Source organism: Ochlerotatus camptorhynchus, unplaced genomic scaffold (genome assembly GCF_037179485.1).
Source record: "Ochlerotatus camptorhynchus isolate MF236.1 unplaced genomic scaffold, CSIRO-AGI_Acam_v1.1 ptg000150l, whole genome shotgun sequence".
NCBI classification, from domain to species: Eukaryota; Metazoa; Arthropoda; class Insecta; order Diptera; family Culicidae; genus Ochlerotatus; species Ochlerotatus camptorhynchus.
Window position 1 is genome coordinate 3,344,911 of NW_027040640.1, and position 16,842 is coordinate 3,361,752.

At 37.8% G+C, this 16,842-nt stretch overlaps 2 protein-coding genes across 3 annotated transcripts in view; one reads left to right on the forward strand and one right to left on the reverse strand.

The window, feature by feature from the left end:
• The window catches only part of Dip-C (dipeptidase C), a 557,142-nt gene that overhangs the window by 325,631 nt on the left and 214,669 nt on the right, over positions 1-16,842 (reverse strand). The gene's annotated exons all lie outside the window — the stretch shown is intronic.
• LOC135701172 (intraflagellar transport protein 74 homolog) lies at positions 5,641-16,226 on the forward strand. The gene is made up of 5 exons (XM_065221921.1): positions 5,641-5,811; positions 5,906-6,023; positions 14,500-15,472; positions 15,533-16,053; positions 16,119-16,226. The coding sequence occupies exons 1-5, from the start codon at positions 5,654-5,656 to the stop codon at positions 16,224-16,226; spliced, it is 1,878 nt and encodes a 625-aa protein (XP_065077993.1). The 5' UTR covers positions 5,641-5,653.

Consider the following 16,842-nt stretch of genomic DNA (forward strand, 5'->3'; position numbering starts at 1 on the left):
CACAACAGCCGACGGCTGCTGGAGCAATAAAAACAAGAAATTAAACTTTACACAAATCACATGGCGTGTAATGGTCGCATGGTGATGCACATTGTGAACTTTATGGTAATATGCATCATTACGAAGCAGTCTTATCAGTGGATGCGTTTCACTCTTCCCGTTTAAGGGAGAGGTCAACTAGAAATGGGCATGTTTGTTGTTTTGTTTTTGTTCACAAATAGGTTGATGATTGCATGTTGTGTGTTATTATTTTAAACTGGACCAGACTGAGGACATTGCGCGATGGCTAACGAGTTTGTAAATTATGGATTTTTTGAATGATTCTCTCCCAACCGAGCTCCCAACAGCGTCCCAAAATGGAATTTAACGCAGCGTTCTTTGAGAACTTTCAGTTTGTTGTTTTACTGAGACCTTTCTATGCCTGCACTATTTATGCTTTCGTACATTGTGAAACAAGGTTTCCCTATGCCCAGAGTCGTTAAAAACTTCTTGACTGGACCGGAAACCAAACGAGTAATTTCCAGCATATAGTCTTGCTATGTAGGCTAGAGAAAGCCTTTTGATTAATTCTTATGAGTGTGGAAGAATTCAAGCTGAACATTGCATTACGTCCTAAGTAACATTGATCGATTTTCTTCGTAGACTTTCTCTTTCGTTAATAACTTGAGCACAGAACCGTTTCATTATGTGTTTGTTGCATTAGATGCTAGATAAAAGCTTCTTTTATCGATCTGTGTGCTGAAAATACCTAGGAATGTCTTTACATGGCCGAGGGGATACAAAGAGAAAGTCGACGAAGAGAATCTGTCAATGTTACTTAGGACCTAATGCAATGTTCAGCTTGAATTATACGATGTTGCTTTGATCGATTCTCTTCATCGACTTTCTCTGTTGATAACGACTGCTATGCAAGCAGAATTCGCGCTATTTTTACCACATAATTTGATTGACACTCCGAATACGATGGGTAAAATACTTTACGCCGACTACGAAGCCTCCGAAAAACGTGCAACAGCAAGTTTGCAATGACATAACTTAGCCATTTCTTAATGAATTTCAAAAATTGTGGTAGGTACCTCTGGAATTCCTAGGCTCTGTACATTTTAATTTAATTCAAGCTGAAAATTGCATTCGGGCCTAAGTAACATTGACAGATTCTCTTCGTCGACTTTCTCTTTGTATCCCCAGGCCATGTAAAGACATTCCCAGGTATTTTCAGCACACAGATCGATAAAAGAAGCTTTTATCTAGCATCTAATACAACAAACACATAATGAAACGGTTCTGTGCTCAAGTTATTAACGAAAGAGAAAGTCAACGAAGAGAATCGATCAATGTTACTTAGGACCTAATGCAATGTTCAGCTTGAATTGCAAAAAGATTAAAAATAGGGTCGTCTACTTTTTTCAAAAGCGAAAAGAGTCGTTACACGTTTTTTTCAGGTGTGTTTATGGGTTTTTCAAGTGGCTTAAGATCCATAATTTAGATTAATGGGCACAAATGTTCATAGTTAGCCAGAATACGGTCATGGTTCCTATATATGGAATCTGGAGATAGCGGAGCGATCCTCGAAAGATCCAGAACATCCGAGGGGGACGACTCTATCTACGATGCAGAAAAGATTGTGTTTTGCTGTGGCTAGCTGCACGCACGCTGAGTAGATAGAATGAAGATTTATGTCGATTTTGAAGATTTCCTGCAAAAAGATGACGCACGATGCAAGTAGATGCGAGAAATGAAAGATGATTTTTCGAAGATTGATTAGCTAGTGTGAGATTTTTTGAGCATCTAGAATTGAGATTTAGATGTGTCGCCCCCCTCGAGAACATCCGTAAAAGTGGTCTATCCATAAACTCCTGATCCTAGAACTCCGCGGTTTTTTTTTTCGAAAACATTATGAACTGTGATATAAGAAAGAATTTGGGTTCATGACATAAACATGAACCAGGATGGCGGAACATCCGTAAAAGTGTTCAATCTGTGAAACTGATCCTAGAGCTCCACGGATTTTGTTAGAAAACACTTGGAACTGTCATATATAAATTAATTAGGGGTCATGACATAAACATCTACCTAGAAGGCCATGGAACCGTCCTCCGGAAGATCTGGAACATCCTTAAAAATGGTCAATCCATGAAACTGATCCTATTACTCCGCGGTTTTTTTTTCGAAAGCATTAGGAACTGTGATATGAGAAAGAATTTGGGGTCACGACATAAACATGGACCTGTATGGCCATAAGACCGTCCTCCGGAAGATCCGAAACATCCGTAAAAGTGGTCAATTCATGAAACTGATCCTAGAGATCCGCAGTCTTAGAAAAAAAAAACATCAGGAGCTGTGATGATAGAATTAATTTGGGGTCGTGACAAACATGGACCCTGATAGCCATGAGACTGTCCTCCGAAAGATCCGGAACATCCTTAAAAGTGGTCAATCCACGAAACTGATCCTAGAGTTCTACGGTTTTTTTCGAAAGCATTTGAAACTGTGATATAAGAAAGAATTTAGGGTCACGACATAAAAATTGACTCGGATGGCCATGAGGCCGTCCTCTGGTAGATCCGGAACATCCGGAAAAGAGCTCCGCAGTTTTTTCAAAAACATTAGGAACTGTGATATAAGAATTTGGGGTCATGGCGTAAACATGTACCTGCATGGGAATGGGATCGTTGTCTGGAAGATCTGGAACATCCGTAAAATAGTCAATCCATAAAACTGATCCATGAGTTTCACGGTTTTTTCGAAAACACGTGGAACTGTGATATAAGAAATAATTTGGGGTCGTAACATAAACATGAACTAGAATGACCAAGAAACCGTCTTTCGGAAGATCCGTAAAAGTGGTGCATCGATGATACTGATTCTAAAACTCCGCGGTTTTCCCAAAAACACTTCAAACTGTGAAGTTTTCGAAAAAAAATCACGGTTTTTCACAATTTCATGTATGAAACACTTTTACGGATGTTTCGGATCTTCCAAATGATGGTCCAATGGCCATCCAGGTTCATGTTTATGTCACGAGCCCAAATTCATTCTTATAACACAGTTCCTAATATTTTTTAAATAAACTGCGGTGCTATAGGATCAGTTTCATGGATGAACCAATTTTACCGATGATCCGAATCTTCCGAAGGACGGTTTCATAGCCATCCGGGTCCATGTTTATGTCACGACCCCAAATTATTTCTTATATTACAGTTATACGTGTTTTCAAAAAAACTGCGGAGCTCTAGGATCAGTTTCATGGATGGACTATTTTTATGGATGTTTCGGATCTTACGGAGAATGGTCCTATGGCCATCCAGGTCGAGGTTTATGTCATGATCCCAAATTATTTCTTATATCACAGTTCCTAATGTTTTTGAAAAAACCGCGGAGCTCTAGGATCAGTTTCATGAATGGACCACTTTTACGGATGTTTTGAATTTTCCGGAGCCATGTTTATGTCACGACCCCAAATTCTTTCTTATATCACAGTTCCAAGTGTTTTCGAAAAAAAAAACCGCGGAGCTCTAGGATTAGTTTCATGAATTGACCACTTTTACAGATGTTTTCATGGATTGATCACTTTTACAGATGTTAAGGATCTTCCTGAGCACGCTCCCATGGCCATCCGGGTCCGTGTTTGTGTCATGAACCCAAATTCTTTCTTATATCACAGTTACTAATGTTTTCGAGAAAACGGATATTTTCGATTTACAGATGCTCCGAATCTTCCGGAGGACCGTTCCGATGACTCCAGGATCCATATATAGGAACCATTACTGTATTCTGGCTAAGTATAAACATTTGTGCCCATTAATCTAATTTATGGATCTTAGGCAACATGCTAAACCCATAAACACACCAAACGTGTAACGACTCTTTTCGCTTTTGAATAAAGTAGACGACCCTATTTTTAATCTATTTACAATCAAAATAATCTACATACCCTAGGAATTCTAGAAGTACAACAATTTTTGAAATTGATCAAGAAATGGCTAAGTTATGCTATTGCAAACTTGCCGTTACACGTTTTTCGGAGGCATCGAATTCGGAGTGTTAAGGAGGTTCTCATCTAGCGTCCAAATCTTCAAATACAACAGCAAAAGGTTTTGCAACTGAGTTATTAACGAAAGAGAATCGATCAATGAAGATAGGACCTTTTGAAAAGTTTATCTAGAATAGGTTTTAACCGAACCTGCAAAATGCGTTTCGATGCTGTGACACAGCAAGACTGTCCCGTTGCCGAGAAGCTAGCTTGTTCACACTATCGATACGCGTTTTGCAGGTTCGGAATTATGACACACTTACCCTATAGAATCCACTGCATTTTTGGTTATGTATGAAGAAGAAAACGAAGAATGCAACAATGAACATGTGTTGCGCGCGCATTATGTTGTCGTACAAATTGCATATTCGGCGTTTTATGAATCACCAAACCCAAATACGGGTAGGGAGAGACAGACGGCCGAGCCAGACGATAAAAAAATTCTGGAAATCAATTCCACTTGCCGGCAAAACAAACAACTGCAAGTGCTGGTTGGGCTGATTATGTGGCACATAGGTTTATTTTTCGTTTTAAACAAAGTCCACGCTTGATAAACGGATAATACTTACATTGAATTCATCGGAAACTTCCTCTTTAGTCACTTGCCGGTATTACACATTACAATTCAACAAAAATTCACCACTCAGACGCGACCATAAAACATTCGCACTAAAAACAACCACCAATAACTGATTCTGACAATCTCACGTCTCATTTGCGACGAGCACAAAAATTCTGTACATCCTCGCATGCCCGCGTTGTCATGGTTACGAAGGGAATGTTCATAAACCACGTAGACACCTTATAGTTGTAATATAGGCTATTTTCATATCAAAAGACAGACCTACGATTCCCGGTAAAAATTTGGCGCATGAGTGCTCATTGAATATCAGCCATAGTCTGAACGTAGTAAGAGTTAGAAAAAGAAAACCAACAAAAATATCGAACAATTCAAAAGTAATCAAAAATCTTACGAAAACTGTTAAAATTTATCTAATATAATAATATTAATAATATCACTACCAACATTTCAAATGAACGAAATTGCTTTAGTAAAAAATGGCTTTAGCCGTCGATTTATCACGAATAAAAGCTTTGCAGGTTAGTACTGAATATGAGAAATAAATAGGTACTCTGTATTCTTCTACCCAGTCTGGAAAGGTTCAGAGACACCTGTCTGAGATCAAATCATCAGATCATACGTGATCTAGCACGTTAGGTTAAGTTATACTCGTAGTTAGGTAGGTTATCACTTTTTTTCAATTCAAATAAAACACATCCCCAAAGGGATACCTATTCTGTAAACTAATTGAAAAACGCAAATATTAAATTAGAATATCAAATTAAACAAAGATGAAGAGCCACGTAGGCTAATCAATTAAAATGATAAATCAATGTACTACCATAATCAACAGAAATAAAAATAATTTTACTACTACTTCTACCCAGTCTCCAAACCGAACACTACCTAGCACTACTTGCCCTATTTTGAAAGCCGGTTGCCATGTGAACCCCAGATTCAAAACCAAACATAACGTGCTGTTTTCCGATCCGGGAAAACCGCATATATTTCCGCTCCCGTGAAAAGTGTCCGATTTTGGTGTGCAAACCCTCTGGAAAATGGAAGATTTCAACAACAACTCATCGTCCCGTTCGTCCTCGGAGCGTCCGACGTCGCGACGCGGCGGTGGACTCGGCACCGGTGGCATATTCAGCTCGTACAACGATTCCTCGTCACCGAGTCCAATTGGAATCCTGCGACCGGGAACGGCAATGAAGTAAGATTGATTTGAATTTATTTCACTTTTTAAAGATCAATTTTATTGATTTCGTGTGTGGTGTTTTAATAATATAATGGTCATCCTACATCAGGGCACCATCAGCTATCCGGGGAGGCACCGCTAGCCGGTTGGCCGCAAACAACGTTCATTCGACAAATTCCTCTGCTTCGGCTCAGAGAATTGGAACGGCGCTCGGAAACGCCGGGAACGTGAGTAGCACGCTAATCGTATACTAATGAATGTTTGGGTTCATACTTATACCGGTATTTTACTATGCTGCATGGGCTACACACTCTTACACTGATAAATTAAACTATTCCCATTTTGCTTGAAATGTAATCAATTTGACATAAAACTCAGTTTAATCAACAATCAATACGAAACTAACGATTTTAAGGCTCTGAACCATTTGGTGGATTATTTTAACTTTTGGTTAAAATTTGACAGATGGAAAGTTATCGATTAACCCTGCTATCCGAGCGTGGTTACTTCTGACAGACAAGAAGTTAAATTTTGACAACCTTGGCTAAGTTCTTCTCGAAAACCGGTCGATCGACAGCACAGGGATTTTCGAACATAGAAAATAACTTTCGAAATGTCACTTTTAACCACGAGTTAAATTTAACTCGGCAAATGGTTCACAGCCTAAATTGGCTCACCACTTTAGTAGCCTATTGGTCCCAAGCAAACGATTAACGTACCCTATTCTAGTTGAAATTCTATGACTACACTATGTTTGTTTTGATTCGCTATGAAAGTTTGACAGATAACATCAGGGGTGTGTGGATTCATGCAGAACATGCAGGGGTGAGTGAAATAGCTTGGGACTGCTTGGGACCGTTGTTCTGGTACTGAGTGAGCCAAAAATAATAATGATTTTCTTCGGGACCCAGTGGTCTTAGAGTTACCTCTATGGTTTAATCATATCAAATGATTAAAAATCAATGCTCTCTTTCTAAAAAAATAGGTATCTGATATTAACCCCAGTTTAATCATGGTTGATTAGATTGAAGATGATCTTTTATGAATAAATTTTATTATTTTTTGATTCTATTTGAATAATTTTTGATTGAATTTTAATCTTTTTTGATTGTATATCAGTATTGAATTCAATACTGGAAAGATTATTTCGAATTTAATCATGCATGACTACTTCCGAGTAATCATGGCTCGAACTCAATAAGGAGAAGCGAGAATCTGCATATTTTTTAATCTTTTTTGATTTAATTTATCTTTGAGTGTACCTACGATTACCTGAAATTATCGGTATTTTTTACCGATAAAAATCGTTATTCTTTACTTTAAATAGGTTACTTTTTTACTGTAAATTAGGACATTTTTAACGTTAATTAGGTTGTTTAGGGGTATTGAGGTAAATACATATTCGTTATCTGCATTAAAAATGGAACCGTAATCCAAAATTTCATCAATTTTGATTAAGGGGTAAGACAGCTGTACTCAGAGTAAATATATTTGCTGCGAATAAATTTGAGTTGCTCATATTTACTCAAAAATGAACAAAGTAGTCTCGTATTTTTCATCATAAGAAGTTCTGGAAACAACCACCGTCTGACAGAATGTTTTGATAAATATTTTAAATTAAGTGAAAATTTAGCATTTGGCGTCAGATTATCAACTTTTAAAAGCATGATGTCCATGAAACGGCAATAGTAAGTTTTCATGTATTAAAAGATCCAAGTTACATTGATTTTGTCCAGGCCAGGGGCCTCTTTTGCTTTCTAGGGATTGATGATCTTCGAAGGTTTTCGTGATGTGGTGGTGTGATTTCAAGACCAAAGAAGTTGGAATTTGACCTAATATTATGAGAAGATTATTTTAGCTCATGAAAATTAATACTCAACCTCTCAAAATCGATGTAAGAGGCTTCTTGTTCTGTTGAATTATTTTCTGGCATGAGGAAACTCAATTATACTAATTATTTATAATTAAGGTGTACACCAGCAAAATTAAGTTGACAAGCTTCGGTAATGGAAGATCGATATAAATCCCCGAGAATATTTTGCTAGAAAAAGTCAGAGTAATGGTCAATTGTCACTAGAAACTTCCTGATACTCTTAGAAAAAGACAGTTGAAAATTGTGATCAGAAACGGGTTAAATTTTCATCGCCTGGTGTTGTTGTGATGATCCACATTTGGAATCTATTTTATTTCCTTTAAATTTCGTTATAATTGCTTATCTTTTGACAGATACGCGTATTTCGTCTACTACTTGCAGACTTCATCAGTGCCAAGTACTCAACACCACTGAAGAATCCATCTTTTATCTACGAGTTATATACTAATTAATAGGTACTAAAAATCAGCAGGTATCCACGGCCATGGTACCTCTCTAGACTGTCATGAATACCCCTTAATTTTGACTGAAATCGTCCTTTTGACTGTCCAGAATCCCTGTTGGGTTTGTCCGAAGTCCCCTTTGATATTGTCCGGAAGCCGTACTGTGAGTGTATGGAATCTTTTCTGATAACTGTCTGGCATCATATATTTGCTAGTTCGGAGACTGTCATAAATCCCCTTTTCGATCGACTGGAATCCTTCCAGAGATTGTCCGAAGTATTCTAGGGATTGTCCAGAATCCCTCTGGGACTGTCCAGAATCCTTCTTGTGAATGTCCATCAGAATCCGTATTATGTGGTTGCTAATGTTTCGCAGCGTGCTATACGAAAGTGCAATTGCCTTTCCATTGCCGAAATATCTTCTTGGTTAAGCTTTAGTTTGAAAGGGCACCGCTTGAAATGTTGAAGTACGTATTACAAATTTACAAATGCAATTACACCCCTTTGACATGTTGCCACTGAATTATCTTTGATTGACAGCATTGGTTTTAACACAACAACCAGGTTGCTATGTGTAAATGTTGTTGAGCAATGCGAGTTACTCAGAATTACTCAAAATTAACTCCGAATATACTCATGATCGAAAGCTGTCTTGCCCCAAGATTTTGGTACACTGGAACCATAGAGGTAACTCTAAGACTAGAACCCCTCATTTCATGTGTCAAACATTCATAGCGAATCAAAACAAACATAGTGTAGTACTAGAATTTCGACTAGAATGGGGTACGTTAATCGAATTGCTTGGGACCGAAGAAACTCGGTTTTCTTAAGCGCACATTACATATGTCAATATATTGACAAACATCGTATTGTCAATTTTCCTTACAATATAATCAATATATAAATATTGACAATATTAATGACAATTCACTAAAGCGTTTGTTACACAGGTCAATATATTGACAATAAATTGACATATTGACAATATTATTGAAAAGGTAATATTGATGATTATGGTTTGATGACGAGTATTGTTGAAAACTGATTTTCATTTCACTTTCTCAATATTCTTCCCCTACGCAAGAGAAGGGAGAACGTACGTCATTTAGACCGACTGACTCACAATGCACCTTCACGCATGCAGTGTTGCCATTTTATTTAAATCTTCGTGTGTGATATAAAATGGATATCAAACTAAATAAAAAAGTATCCTTTTACAGTCGTCAATCACTACCCGGGCTTCGTCTATATGGATATTCATTTGCTATAAAATCACAAGCATAATCATGTAATTTTTTTTACTTTAAAATAAAATAAATACTATCTGTGTTTCACATGCCTACACGTAACGCAAATTAAATAATATATGCAAGTTTTTCCTTTAGGATAGTTTATATATGGGAAACTGCATACCATGAACGTGGGTTATTCAACACGAATGGTAATTCCGCGCAGTCGACAATCGATTTGATTCAATTCAATTAATTTGTTATCATGTTGTCCTGTGTATTTTCTGTGTCCTGTCAAAAAGTTACAACATTTGATATTGGCGTTGACCGTCGAGAAATCGACAAATATTGACAGTTTCTTATTGGTACTTTCAGTGGAGTGAACGGATAGTACCAACCTGGGTATTGTGAACTCTGTCGGTTTAATTTTTCAAGTTAGCAAAAAAATTGTGAAAATCTTTCGAAGTTTCAAATTGTTTTGCTCACGGAATCGTATATACATGCTGTCAAATGAACTCTTGGCTCCTCTTTCTCTGCTCCGCAAATAACGTATACATGGTGTTGGGAGTGCACCTGCCCACAAAGCTCACATGACTCTTATAAAGTTTGATTAAATTCTTGCTTCAGCAACTCGCAACCCAATTTTGACATTATTATTAATATAAAATAAAATAAACTTATTCGAAGTTATTGGCCTACTAAGGTTGATGTTTCGACAGTTTCATATTTATAATTCTTAATTTGATTACAGTAGGTGGCAATACCTTTACTTGTGGTTCAAGAAGTAACTACCCACATGACTTCTGAGCTCTTTTTAATGTTTGACTCCCGTTTGACAGTTCGAATCGGCTCCCAGATGACAAGCATTTTGAGTTAGTTCGCAGTATTCAGGTACCAACTAGAAATACTCAGAGGGAGTGATAGGCGGAGAAAACAAAATTCAATTCGGCATCAGGGATTTGTTCCTAAATTATCTTGCAACCCTTGCTAGAAGCTAGCATTCCAAATGACTTTTATTTTTGATTCGAGTTACGTGCAAAATAATAATTGATTGCATCGCAATATTTTGCACATTTCTACGAAGATCAATTAATCAATAGAGTTCGAATATTGTTTTTGGTTCCAAAAACTAGTTGAATTTGAGAAGCACACAAAACATAAAGGGATTGAATACTCTCAAATTTATTCTAGAAAGAATAAGAAATCCTCGGAAAAATTCTAATGGGAATGTTCGATTGGCTCAGATTTTGACAGTTCATTTGGCTCAAAACATTCTCTCCGCCCATCTCTCCCTCTGAGTATGTCTAGTACCAACCAATCCAAAAAATTTGAAATTTATTACGAAATTGTACGGACCTATTTAAAATCATTCAATGAAAATGTGTCGATTTTATTGATTTCTTACGAGACTTTTTCAGTAGTTCAAAAACCGAGTAAAATTTTACCGAAATAGGTTATCCGAATTCAGTGTGTAATTAGTATTTTCCATAGGTCCAGCAACGACGTTTCTCTTTTGACCCGCTGATCCACGTTTCTTGTGTGGGGAAATTGAGACAAGTAATATTGACTTTAATACATTGAGGTTAAAAGGCTTCAAACCTCTTCAAACGTTTTGCCATTGTTGTTGTCAATATTCGTATATTGATGATTGGCTGTTTTTTTTTGTCAATATATTCTGAGTATTGACAAAGTGAAATGAAAATCAGCTTTCCGTCAATGCTTGTCATCAATCATCATAATCAATATCACCTTTTCAATAATATTGTCAGTATGTCAATTTATTGTCAATATATTGACATGTGTAATGCGCGCTTTAGATGCGTTGGTAAAATCAGATAAATCGCCATTTTTTCTCGTGAGTGCAACTGATGGATAAACATTTATTCACGGCCAATTATACCAACTCAGCGACTGAGATTAATTGACTCAGAGAATTTTCTTTCCATACGAAATTTACTCAGATTTGGAATAAACTGCAGTTACTTATCCAGCATTTTACGAGTACTGATGGCCACCATAATCTGGCTGAGTTTTTGGTAGGGAACATATGATTTGACGTTTGGATTGTGTCGTTTAACTTATAAACGTTCAAATTTGATCGCTTACACGTCAAACGACAAACCCAAACTTCAAATCTTATGTTCCCTACCAGAAACTCAGCCGTGCCATTAGCGATCGTAAAATACTGGATAGCTTGTGAGTAACTGCAGTTTATTCCAAATCTGAGTAAATTTCGTATGGAAAGAAAATTGTCTAAGTCAATTAATCTCAGTCGCCGAGTTGGTATCATTGACCGTGTTCTTTTGTCACCGAGGCAGCGGTATGTCTGTATTTATACAGATACTTGAAGTTTCGTACATACCCAATACAGACTACAGACATTATACAGATATTTGAAACTTAATACAGATTTTGTACAGATTTTTACCAGTTGGTTCCTGAAATTTAACATAAAATAAACAAAAATATTTTCAAAATTTGAACAGCTTCAAGCAATTATGGACTTGAAACCATTGAAAATGCTCCACCCGGCTGCCACACACTGGTTGTCATTAGAGCAGGTGGTGAAACTTCCAGCTCTCAGAGTATACTTAAATAATACTAATTCGAATGTGGACTTGATGCCGAGAAGATGAAAGATGGTTGGTTGTCTTTATTAAGGAGATTTTATCTTGGAGAACCCCATGACGGAGCTTTGCTTGAGGTTTTTGAAATTTGTTCTACCAAAAGTTAACAAACTAAACCGCTTGTTCCAATCGGAAGCGCCTTAAATATTCCGACTCAATTCTGAGCTAGTTCGCTTGCTCGATAATTTCATGAGGCCAGACTACATTGCGAAGCTTGAAACTACTGTAGAAAAGGTTTATATTTGGATCATGTTTTGTTATCCAATAGCATGAAGCTTGAGGATGTTCATCACTTCAGAACAATAGCGATGAACTTCTACATAATGCTTGTAAATTAAATCGGGAAACGTATCAATATGGATGATGTGATTCTCGTAAACCATTGCCAGGTTTTTGAGGCAGGGCATTGACCCAAAAAATCTCAAAAATAAATCGCACCCCTCAATGTACCCAGTTTTGCGGATGTTCTCAAATGTTATCAACGAATTAGAAATGCAAATGGTAGAAGACGAATTCCGCGAGCTGAGAAACATGGATTTGCCAATGGATACTAATTTTGATGATGATGTTGAATTTTGAGGAGTGGTACTGGCCATCAAACGGGTGAATGGCGAAATCGCTTTTCCTTATCTCAGACGAATTGTGCCAACCCTATATGCATTCCCACACTCCTCAGCGACAGTTGAAAGGATGTTTTCGTCGATCACCCTAAACTGCGTAACCGGATGGATGCAGCTATGATGCAGGGAATCCTAGCGTCCAAGGAATATGGAAAAGCCATCAAAATAAAAAAGGAATCACTTAAATCATAAAAACAGCTTTTCGACTAAGACATAAGACTAAATAATAAAATCTGTTCGGTAAGTTCTGATCATTTCTCAGTTATTTTTATTTGAAATAATAGATTTTCCCTTCTTCTAGCCTTACCCACATGCCTATGTTAATTTTTTTACGTTGTCACTTAATTCCGATGGTTCGGTACATGGACCTTGAACGGGATTTTTATTGTTTTTAATGTCGTGATTTTAAACAGCAAAATGCTTTTTGAGTTTTGACTTCGTATTTTTTGCACTAAGAATAAAAATTTAAAAAACGCAAAAACGGACTTTTTTTAGTTTAAAAATGCTTATTTGTTTAGTTTAGTGTGAGGCGAGCAATTTTATAGTCAAAATACATGTGGGTAATACGAAATCTACAATTCGGTGATTTTTCTAGAATACAGACAAATACAGACATATTTTTTGACACTCATACAGATTTTTGAAAAAATCATCTGGCATCCCTGCACCAAGGCAGTCTGATGTAAGAGACATGAGCACAACTTGCGAGAAACTTTTAGTTTCCCTCGATTAAGCCAGAAAGTCTGGCAAAATTTAATAAGTTATACATAGAATAATAAGAACTAAATAAGCCATTACAACACTGGGTTTTATTTTTTAAAATTCGAAGCAATTAATACTTGGAATGAAATCCGTGCGCTGCCTAAAAGAACCGAATTTCATAATTGACCACTTTTCCAAGCAGTTTTTTCGTGAATTTCTACCAGCGATTCCACAAAACTGGACCAACTAATTCCAATTTTTTTATGAAACGCACAAATGATGGCTACTTTTCTCGTGGTTCTAAAAGAAAAAAATCTCAAAATAATGTTTTATTTCAAAGTTAGAGTGGTAGTATACGTCCTTTCAATTGCTCGAATGAAGTGGTTAATTGCAACATATACAAATTTGACAGATTGTGGTAACACAAAATTTAACGAAAGCTCCGAGCATTACTTCCATGCCAGAAGTAGAACCACCGTTAAGCTGGGTTCAGACTAGGCAAGTCAAATGATCAACTCAGTTGAATTCAATTGGCTTGAAAAGTTGAGCCTGGTTCACCTTTTTTCAATTCAAGTCAGTTGAATGACATGGTTTACACGTTCAATTCGCGTTCAAATCAGTTGAATTCAACTGACTTGATGAATTGACTTGCCCTGTCTAAATACAGCTTTAGGGATAAATCAGATTCATGTGCGGTGTAGTCGCCCGAACCACCGACCAACAGCGACTGATGCGAACTATGTAGATCGCGATCCTGACCGGAGAAGAACTCCCTTCGACTTGCCAACCGACTCGACACATTATAATTCAGATAGGAGCTCCGGATTACGCTTGTTGAATGGAACTTATGGAAGAGGTAATAATCATGGCCTGAAATTGGGCAGAACAATAATTTTTTTTTTAATTTAATGTTTTGGATAAAAAAAAACGTGTTATAATTTGCCTTACAATTACAGGGACAATAACAATCTATATTGTATTGAAACATGACCAAAATGAACTTCTAAAAGTACTTTTTCTTAAATAGGCCAGGAAAACGCAGTTTTAAGAATTATGGGACACTTGCTCGTCTTTTAATGATATGTAATTGAATACTGTTTTTTACACATCTCGTGATCGAATATTTGAAAATTCTGGATTTTTATTTTTTTACACTCACATATCAGGTTTGTAATGCTTGCATATAACGATCTTAAATCTTCTCCACTAGCGTATGGCCGAGCGTCCAATAACCCAGCACGGGATAAGCGGTTTATCTACTTCCTACGGTCGCATCGGAACTGCCAGCGGAAATCGCCAAATCAAAGACAAGCGCTACTGGCAGGCAGTGTTACAGAGCAAAATCCAAGAAATATCTCAGGAAACGGAAAAGCTCATGAAGGAAAAGAAATTCCTGGACCGTGAGAAATCCGCTCGCAAATTATACGAAAAGAGAGTCAAGGACTCTGCCAAAGAGCTGACCCAGCTGCAGTCCACGCTCACCTCGATGAATATTGCTCTGGATAACTGTAGCTCCGGGATGACCCGTCAGCAGCTGCAGAACGAAACGCTGGCACTTCGCGAACGCAACGAGCACATTCAGGAACAGTTGGAAATCGTATTCAAGCAGCGTCAGATCAAGGACGCTGAAAATCGAGAGCTGGAAGCCGATGCAGAAAAGGAAAAGAACAAGATCAATGAAATGATCTTCTCGCTTCCGCAAGATGATCAGCAGAAGTATCGGGAGTATCAAGCGTTATCAGAAAGCCTGAGGCAGCAGAATACGATCTATCACAACCAGATAAGCGATCTGGAAAAACAAAAGGATCGGCTAAACACCATTATTATGAACTCACAGACGCGCACGGAGGCTCATCGATTGAAATCGAAACTCAAGGAACTTGTGGCGAAGCGTAATCAGATGCGTGACGAGGAGAATAACCGTTTGTCACCAGCTCAGGAACGAGAGAAGCTGATCAATGAGGTTCGTTCGAACAACCAGGCTTTGGCCAGCATCGGTAAGCAGTTGAAGATCATTGAGGATCAGTTGAATGAGAAAAAGGAAATGCTACAGCAAATTGATCAGGATTTGGAGGAAGGAAACTCTGAACGGCATATCAAATACAAGGAACTGAAGAAAAGGGACGAGGTCATGTCAGCTTTCATGGATACGTTTCAGCAGAGTTTGGCAGCTGAGAAGCAAAGTTAGTTTGTTCAATTTAGAGATTTTGGAGTGTAGATTATTTAATTTGTTTCCATTTTAGATGTTGAATCACTGAAGAACCAGATCACGTACGCTATCGAGCAAATCACTCTTCAAGGGATCAACATGAAATCGATGGGGTCGGACAAGCTGGAAAGCTCTGGATTCACCGCTAAGAACGATCTAAATTCGCACACCGGACTAATCAAAGAATACAAGAAACTGAGCATTCAGTTGAAACAGCTACAAATATTGGAGAAACGAACCATCAACCAGTTGACCGGGTTGCGGCAGGAAGAAACGGACGCGTTGAATAATATACAAAAATACAGCAACCTGGAGGCGCCCCGCTCGGAGGCAACGGTTAAGATGAGCGAATTAACTGGGGTTCTGCAGGAGCTGGAAGACAAGAAGCGTGTTACGGAAAATGTAGTTGACGAGGCACGGAAGCGAAATCAGGAGATCAAGATCAATTTAAAGAGCAATGAAACGTACAGGCAGATATCACACTTGGAAGACAAACTGGTGGATTTGATCAAGGAGAACAAATCGTTGCAAGATTTTGTCGAACAGTTGCAGAAGGTATGGGGTGCATGAATTGGGTTGGTAAAGGTTTAATTCTACTTTATTTGTATCTTTTGTTGTAGGAATGCGATTATTCGGCTGTGCAGGGAGAAGTGGAGCAGCTGTTGGATGAACATAACAATTTACTTTGTTCGGAAACTAGCAACAATGTTGCTAATCGTGTGTTGTAAAAAGTTATTCAACAAAAACTACAAGGGACAGCCCAATGGGGTTGTACGCAATGGTGACGTAGGACTACGTGGTCTTATATACTAAATCTTATTTGCAAACTGCAGCAAAAGCTTGTGTTTTGTGTAAGAATAGAAATTTGAGCGGGGTTCTCTCTGCTTATACTCTTTAGTATGACGCTTTTGACATAGATGGCCCACAGCAACTCACGAAGAGCCTAGCTATTGATTCCTATCAATAGCGGTGCGGCTTCAGCCTCCTTCTGTGGAAGCTCATGGGGCTGCAACTCGCTTCGCAGCCTTTCGTTGTGTACTGGAGAACACCACCATTCAGCACGAGGTGATACCGGAGACTGGATGGAATTCAACTTTGAAATCTATGTTAGGGAAATCGCTTTTCGCAGGCAATCGGTGATAATTTAATTATCATAGAAACAATTCCACATTCGTGCAATTTTCAATAGTTACATTTTCAAAAATGATAAAGTTTTAAATTCAACAGATGCGTAGAAATATATCTGATCGATTGGTAATAAAATTATTGAAATTAGACCAGGGGCAGCTGAGTTAATAACGTTCAAAATCTTTAATAATTTTGTTGCAAGTTCCATTTTTGGTT